This window comes from Echiichthys vipera (assembly GCF_963691815.1).
Source record: "Echiichthys vipera genome assembly, chromosome: 20".
In the NCBI taxonomy this organism is placed as follows: domain Eukaryota; kingdom Metazoa; phylum Chordata; class Actinopteri; order Perciformes; family Trachinidae; genus Echiichthys; species Echiichthys vipera.
This window is the reverse complement of record NC_139845.1, coordinates 20,965,975-20,974,373: the sequence shown is the minus strand read 5'-3', so window position 1 is coordinate 20,974,373 and position 8,399 is coordinate 20,965,975. Positions and strand designations below refer to the sequence as shown.

General features: G+C 47.1%; 1 protein-coding gene across 1 annotated transcript; it reads left to right on the top strand.

Annotated features, from left to right (window-relative positions):
• The first annotated feature begins 227 nt into the window (after positions 1-227).
• net1 (neuroepithelial cell transforming 1) lies at positions 228-7,783 on the top strand. Its single transcript, XM_083934852.1, has 9 exons — positions 228-500; positions 3,447-3,554; positions 3,691-3,855; positions 4,397-4,459; positions 4,690-4,863; positions 4,970-5,227; positions 5,320-5,490; positions 5,725-5,911; positions 6,028-7,783. The coding sequence occupies exons 1-9, from the start codon at positions 408-410 to the stop codon at positions 6,483-6,485; spliced, it is 1,677 nt and encodes a 558-aa protein (XP_083790978.1). The 5' UTR covers positions 228-407; the 3' UTR covers positions 6,486-7,783.
• The last annotated feature ends 616 nt before the right edge of the window (positions 7,784-8,399 follow it).

Below are 8,399 nucleotides of genomic sequence, written 5' to 3'. Positions count from 1 at the left end.
TTAGCAGTAAACTTTACCCATGATCTTAGAAATTCTCACTACTGTTTTCATCCACTGAGTGGATGGATCAACAGAGCCTGCGGGCTGCTTCTCCTCACTTCCAAGTAAACCCGATCCTGCCTCCTCTGCAGCCATGAGGGTTGCGTAGAGGCTTGCTCCTCCCCTGTCTGCCCTGCCAGTATAAAGCCCTCCCTCCCTCAACCTTCCTCAGAACAAAGTTTAGAAAGTGTGTGTGTGAGGGAAGCTTTCAGAGAGCCCCGGCCCATCAGGGAAAAAGAAGAACAGGCATAGGGGGAATGTGTATTTTATTTATTGAAGTTTTTTTCCATCAACTTATTTCTCTGATGTGGATTACTTGAAGCTGACTCACCAGGATTAAAAAGGATATTGTGTTTTTATTGAAAGCTATGGTGGCTTACGATGAACTGGGTAGCTTGGTGCCTATCAAACGGACTCTGCAAGTGATAGACTACCAGAACCAAGCCAACAAAGACTCAGAGGTGAGATGCAAAAAAAAAAAAATACACCATGTTGGTGGTGGGTGATTCTACTTTGTTTGGCTGTAAATGGCTTCTTTCACTAAATGTTTGCCTGGAACTCAATCGGATGAGGTCATATCTTTGTGTCAGATTGTGAGTGAATCAGAGCCTAACCCTGTTTTTATCTCACTTGGGCACACAGTGTTGGTGTGTGTGTGTGTGTGTGTGTTAATGTGTGTGTGTGTGTGTGTGCTTTCAATCGCCCTGTAAAATGAGACTTTGAACTTTGTGCCTGGGCACATGTTTTGAGATACTGTCTTACCTGTAAAAGTTAATCATTGGATTACACTGCATCTATGAAGGAGTAAACTGGACTGAGCTCCCTCAGAGTTGTGTATTCCCCATCTGTTCTTAAATATGCATCCCAGCAGACAGCTCAGCCTCGGTGGATATGGTAGGAAGAGGACAGTCAGTTGACTCAAAGTAGCACAAAGAGTAAAGCAGCAGGGGGAACTCAGTCAACAACCCTGTCTACAATTATTTTGCTTTTGACCTCTGACATTTAAAGTGTTACCATCATTGAGGCAAATTCAGCACAGCGGCCTGAGAGCATTCCTTCAGGTACAGACGCAGTTAAAGGGACATAAGTGTAGAAACCCAGGTGTTTCTCTCTGTACTTCTAAAAGTCACTACTTCAGCTTCTTCCTTCCCCTTTTTGAGGCTCGCGTGGTTCTCTTTCGGAAGGGATTTCAGGAAGATGCGGTTTCATTGACAGTAAACCACTCCATAAAGGAGAAGTCTAAGGACAGTTCATGAAGTGAGCCCTGTTCTTTCGGAACTGCACAAAGGAGACACCCTTTTAGCTTTCCATGCTGTGCTGACTTATGCACGACCTCGACTCTTTCATTTGGGGTCTGACTGTTTTACTCTTTGCTCCTATCAGTTTAAACTGTGCTGTAATCCCAGGGACACAGCTGGGGTATTGACTCACAGCACGCACACGCACACACACACACACACACACACACACACACAGTTACATCAAAGGGATAGCCCAAGAAGCACTTTTGGGATCCCTGAAAAAACTCCTGATGTTTATTAAGTTGTAAACTTAGGTTAAGAGTTTAAAGAGCGTATCACACATATACATTATATATGTCTAGAGGGTCGCTCGACCACTGTTAATGGTTACCCAAAGCAGCAGCACAAACTCTGGTTTCCTGAAGTGAGCCAGACTCATGGTAACTCCACGGAGTTCCTCCCTCAAACTGCCAGGATTAGCAACTTTCCTCGTCTGTCTGCACTGTTTCACTTTACAGCTGATAGACAAAGAGCAGGACCAGTGGCCTTTTGTTATTCTGGGGCCGGTTTCCAAAGGACAGGAAAGGCAGAATGGCCAACATATGCGTTTCCAATATTGACTTTGGAGACCCCAACCCACCTGAAACTATATCTTTTGTAACTTTGTTTTCTTTGTCTAATCATGATAGTCACAAATGCGGTTCAGACAAGTTTACCCCCACAGACCAGTCAAACAAACTCATCTTTGCATGTAGACCACAGTGAAGCAGTTCACATGTGGCAACTCTTTGCTGATCCCGGCCACTAGAGGGCTTGCTGAGTTCTCAAGGCTGTCTGGCTGCTCTGCCTATGTGGAGACCCAGAGCAGTGACTCCACCGCAGCCACAGCAACTCCCAGGCCACACCAGACGGGGTGGATGTGTTCCGCAGCTGTGTCCGCAGAGCCCGGAGCCTCAATGGCTGCTCTGTTTCCCAGATTCGCTGAGCCAAGGCAAAATCCTGTTTGGCCTGAGTCAGGAGAAAACACATACGGCTTATAGTGGTGTGGTGCTCGATTTCAGAGAGCAAGCCCTCATTAGTGTGAAGTTCTTAAAATGCTAATGGTTGTGCAGGGAGTGCAAACGTTGGAAATGCTAATTATGGCTGTGGCTGTCTCACGTGTCATGTTTTGAAGAGGCTCTGTGGGCTGAAATCATTACCTCAGATCTTCAGCTCTTTGATTCCTGCAGCCTGTTGTTGATGGCACGAGGCCAAGCAGCTCTCTCCTTTCTACCAGCCTCAGGGCTTGGTGAGGGGAGGAGCGAGAGGGGAGGGGGGGTCACCTGGCCCAGGTGTAGCCCTGCTCTCACGCGAGGCTTGTTAGAGAGCCTGTCTCAACTCGCAGCCATAAACACCACAGTGTACCCCCTGCAACACAGCACTGTGTAAATACTTGACAGGGGACAGATTCACTGTTTACAACTTCTGTTCCTTTCGCCGACTCACATCAGTGGTTTGTTTTACTGAACAGCCCTGAAACACCGCCACACTGTCCCCCCTGCTTTGTTTCCCTGGGACAGGCAGTTAAAGATCTGCTGCAACCAGGAAGCATTTATCTCCCGGTTTGAGTGAACAGATCCACTCTTGAGTGGAGTGATAGCTCTTGTCAGACCAGATAGTAGCAGAGTGTGTGCGGGGAGGGATGTTGAACAGCTGAGAGCAGGGTCTTGTGCATTCCCGGCATTCCTCCAAACCCCCTTCCCCTCCAGATCAGCAGTCAGAAAGGGTCTTTGTGCTCAGTGGGCTGGCCTGGCTCAAGACTCTTCACATGATGGAGCCAACAGCTGCTGGAGCCGCTTCCTCCTCCCCAGTATCTATCCGCTGGTCCGCCAGTGTGTCTGCACCTCGACCCCCCGCTCCAGCTACTCGTATTTCCTCGTCCCAATGCAGGGAGGGGAGTCAATAATGAGGATTTATGACTTGACTTGATGTGTTTTATCACAAGGGAGTCACAAGGGAGAGTCTGGACTTGCTGCTGAGGTCTGTGGAAATCCCACAGTTGGGGCTTCTGAACGATTTGTTCTTTGGTGCTGCACGCAGAATGAAAGGTTCCGACTTTTCTTTGACCTGCGCTACAAAAAAATTGCCCGGCTAATCTCTCCTTCCATCTTTCTCTTGCTTTTTCAGGAACCCAGCACAAAGCGTGTCCGTCCTCTCGGCAGGGTGACGTCGCTAGCCAACCTCATCTCTCCGGTGAAGAATGGGGCCGTCCGGCGCTTCGGCCAAACCATCCAGGTAAGCTCCCACGACAACCAAAAAAGGACATCCTCCGGGCAAGGGGCACCTCTCTGCTGCTCTGCATGTTGCGTGAAACAACTTGGCTTCCAACCGCAACATGTCTAACTCGGGGCTTCCTCTTTCCCACCTGCAGGCCTCTTTCCGAGGCGATGGCAAGTCGCCGGGCGTGCCCCAGAAGCCTTGCAGCAAGGCAACGGCTCCCACACCGCCCAAAAGAAGGAACAGCATGCTTTGGTCAGAGACGCTAGACGTCCACCAGAAGGGAACTTTCTCCACCAAAGAGATCAAGCGGCAGGAGGTGAGAATCAGCACTGAGACCTGAACATACAGTAGAAGCAGCAAGCAAGTATTAGAGCATGGTTAGGACACCAAGGGACACAGTACAGCTACTGTGGATATATGAGCGTACAGGTCAGGAATCCAGACGGGGGTCACTTCAACCTGTCTACCTGACTGGTTTCACATACCCCTGTAGTATTTATGCCAAATGGTCTAAATGTGGCTTAAAGCCATACCAGGCTCATTTCCCAGTCCGTGCAAACTCACATATACCTGACAAGCCAACAAACTCGAGCTCTCCTGCCCTACATCCCCACTTTCCCCGCAAATGTCAGACATCCTAGCCAACTGTCAGAAGCCATTAACTTTGTAACTGTGTAACTGTGTAAACGCAGAGAACAAGCAAAAGAAGTAGAGAGCCGCCAGAGAGATTTCAAAGTTGACCTCAGTCATTTGGCACAAGTGCATTTTTTTTATTTAGTGTAATGGCAACTATGTAATGACATCCTGATTCATGTGCTTTACTAAAAAAAAGGCATCTCTCTGTGCCTCCTCCTCAGGCCATATTTGAGATGTCCCGTGGAGAACAGGACCTGATTGAGGACCTCCAGCTCGCACGCAAGGTTTGTACTTTTATATGTCTGAGGCAGAGAGGGAGTACATATTAAGAAAACAGATTAAATCAAAGTCTGGCGGGCTTTCCACACAGCCAAGCCAGGAACTATAAATAGACAGGAATTATTCCTCTGTCTTTCTCTTGTACCCTCACTGCTCTTCCCAAGCTTTTGTTAGCATACACCCCCTCTTCGGTTGATGTTGTTATCTGACGTTTTGGCTCTTCTCCCGTACACAGGCGTACCATGACCCGATGCTGAAGCTCTCCATTATGTCAGAGGAGGAGCTCACTCACATCTTCGGCAACCTGGATGCCTACATCCCTCTACATGAAGACCTCCTGGCAGAGCTCTCCAAAGCCACAGGGCCAGACGGGACTGTGGGCCAGATCGGACAGATTGTCGTAAACTGGGTAAGTGTCCTGTCAACAAGTGCCCTCAACCTCATTGATTCTGTTAAAGTTTAGCTGTTTCCAGTAAGAAAGACAGCATTAGTAAGTGTCTCATCCCTCCCCTCAGCTGCCTAGACTTAACGCCTACAAGAACTACTGCAGCAACCAGCTGGCAGCCAAGGCATTGCTGGACCAGAAGAAGCAGGACCGGCGGGTGCAGGACTTCCTGCAGCGCTGCCTTGAGTCACCCTTCAGCCGGAAGCTGGACCTGTGGAGCTTCCTGGACATACCGCGCTCGCGCCTGGTCAAGTACCCCCTGCTGCTTAAAGAGATACTGAGACACACCCCACCAGAGCACCCAGATGCTGCAAGCCTGGAGGAAGCAGTAAGTCAAGGACACAGGATGTTGCATTATCAGTGCATCGTTTATCTTTTGGCATGGCTTGAAGTTAATCGTTTGATTCTTTGTGTTTTCAGATCACCATCATGCAGGGTGTGCTGTCTGACATCAACATGAAGAAGGGAGAGTCCGAGTGCCAGTACTACATTGACAAGCTGGAGTATCTGGACGACAAGCAGAGAGACCCACTCATCGAGCAGTGCAAGAGCCTGCTGTGTCACGGGGAGCTACGTAACAAGAGCGGCACGGTGAGCAAAACACGCACACTTCCCACACATCAACACACTGATCCTTTAGCCGTCTCTTCACTCATCAACACAAGCCTCACATCCCATAAAAGGCCATCAGGCTACAGCCAGCCCATGATTGAACTTATGGAGTATGGACTTTGATAACTGTAAACATCTTGAGGAAAACTTCGGTGATGGTTATGTAATGGATCTGGTTTCAATTTTTCGTGCTCACTTTTTGTTTCCTTCCAGAAACTACATGTGTTCCTGTTCACCGAGCTGCTGGTACTGACCCGCCCCGTCACCAGGAACGAGCGCCAGTGTTTCCAGGTTTACCGGCAGCCAATCCCAGTGCATGATCTTGTGTTGGAGGACCTGCAGGACGGAGATGTCAGAATGGGCGGATCCTTCAGAGGCGCTTTCAGCAACGCAGACAAAGGTGAGGCTTGTGTCAAAGTCTGAGAGTTTATAGCAGTTAATAAAGAAATAAAATTTGTTTCTGTCAAAAAAACAAAACAATTTGCTAATCCTGCTTTTTCCCCATTTTCTCCACAGCCAAGAACATTTTCCGCGTGCGTTCCCAAGACCCAAGCCAGGCGCAGTCCCACACTCTGCAGGTCAACGACATCTTCCACAAGCAGCAGTGGCTGAACTGTCTCCGCAGCGCCATTTCCGTCCACCGGCCCCTCGGCGAGCCTTCCACGCCCTCCCCGCCTGCCAGCGACGTCCGCTCCAAGCGGCGCCCTTCCTCTGTCTCCGCCATCGTCCACATGGAGGAAGCGGATGAGAACTACCCGCAGCCAGCCTCTCAGTCCGCCCCCTGCTCGCCGTGCACCAGCACAACCCCCAGCCCCACAACGACATCCCCCTCATCACGCTCCTCCTCCTCATCTTCCTCAACGACGTCGTCCTCATCTTCATCGTCGCTGCTCTCCTCTCCCCCATCACACAAAACCAAAAAGGACAAGAAGTCTCTGTGTTCTTTAGGGAAGAGAAAAGAGACTATGGTGTGAACTGAGGTGAAAGGAGAAAATGGACTCCTTGATGGACATTTTTTTTGTACATAAAACAACGCGGAGGAGCGTGGGACTTGTATTTATGTGTGTCTGCGTGTGTGCGTATTATTACAACAGTGTTCCGTGTTACTGTCCTCTTCGGCAGCTATTTACCTTACCCCTCCACCTGAGTGCATCCCTCAGAGACACAGTATTCTGGAGAGACATGCACGGCTTCAAAAGGGAAGCATAATGAGAAGCAAACACACGTTTCACACATGAATCTGTGTGTCGTGAGTGTGTCGATTTCTTGAAGATAGAGGTGGTGCATTCAATCCTGTTTACTATTAATTTGATATTTAAGCATTATTTTAGACCTTTTTTGGGGGGCTAATGAAAGTTTTACATTTTTATATTCTAAAATTTATTGTAGTATTTTTTTAGGTATCATAAAGCAGCACTGTTTTAGCTTTTAGGTGAAGTTATTTGAAATTTTAAGCATGTTTATCAGACAAAGGAGGTGAATCCCAAAGGATGATATGTACAACACACAGCTACAAATTTCTCTGTAAAAGTCTGATTTATGAGTCAATCAGAAGACACGTCTTATTTTTATACATTCCTTTAATGACAGATGTTAGGACCTGGACACTTTTATTTTTACGCATGTACTGTAGTCAGAGGCATTAACTTAAGCCCGGTGACGGATGAGACTTCAGTCTCTTTCTGTCTGAACAAACATCACTATGAAGTGTAGTGGTAGCAAATGATGTCAAAATCATGTCAGAGAAGAGATGAGGAGTTTTGTTTTGAAACAAAATTTTGAACTGAGCCATGTTGGTTTTTTAAAAAGCTGACTTCACAATGAAACGGATCACTTTTCAGTGTAGCATCTTGCATGGAGCTTTACTTGTGGTCACTGCGTGCACCAGTAGAGGCAGCACGATGTATTTACTGGTCCTGAGGACAGGACAGTTAAACATGTAAAAGACTGGTTGATGGAAATAAGAGAATGTTGTTGAAGGATGAAGGGGAAAGAGAAAAGATGGATAAAGCTGTTTTGGAACTGAAAAAGATTGTTAAAGCAAGATGTTAAATGCCATTGACTTCCTGTATAAGTTGATGGGATAGCTTGCTCAAAGAAAGATGAGTGTAATCGATGGAAAAAAGTACGTAGGGGAAGGTCGACAAAAAAGGATGTTTTTGTACGTGTTCAAGAGATGAGAAAAGAGAAGAAAAGGAAAAGGGCAATTAGCTTGCTACGAACTGTATGTAATTAAAGAACAATAAAGATCTGTGTAAGATTTGCAACTGAACTTTTGGTTTCTTCTCCGTCTTTCTATTTTTCTCACTCTGATGAAATGCAATAATTCACAGTCACATTAAAGGGTAATTCCAGCGCAAAAGCACCCCATGGTCTTTTTCGACACTTACATACATCAAATAAGGGAGGCGTTTTTTTCCGGTTTGATCTTTCAACGGAGAAATCCGGTACGGTCGCTAACAGCCGGACATGGCTAACACAGGTTAGATCGGGGCAGCACAGTGATGGCATTAAAACGTCTTTTTTAACCACTAATGCTGCTGAAAATAACACCAAACCTCTGCAGCAGCATGAGAAGAGTCCTTACACAATAACCGAAGCACCAATGGGCTCCTTCCTTTTGGATTGACTTTGGTAATCCAATTGAATGGACTTTACTATGAGAGGAGCTGGTACAGGGGCCAGTAGGTAGGTCTTTAAAACAGTCTTTTAATAAACTCTGGGTTCTCTAACTACGTTGTTGGTGCTTTGTTTTATGTGTAGGGACTCTTCTCATGCTGCTGCAGAGGTTTGCTGTTATTTTCAGCATCTTTTTTAACCACTAAGGTTAAAAAAGATGTTTTAATGCCTTCTCTGTGCTGCCCGAGCCAATCAGTGTTAGCAACATC

Excerpts from the sequence above, each read along its gene's own strand:
- net1 (XM_083934852.1), top strand. The coding sequence starts at position 408 with ATGGTGGCTTACGATGAACTGGGTAGCTTGGTGCCTATCAAACGGACT. Across the intron at positions 4,460-4,689 it reads ACCTCCAGCTCGCACGCAAG|GCGTACCATGACCCGATGCT; the intron begins GTTTGTACTTTT and ends TCCCGTACACAG. Across the intron at positions 4,864-4,969 it reads GACAGATTGTCGTAAACTGG|CTGCCTAGACTTAACGCCTA; the intron begins GTAAGTGTCCTG and ends CCCTCCCCTCAG.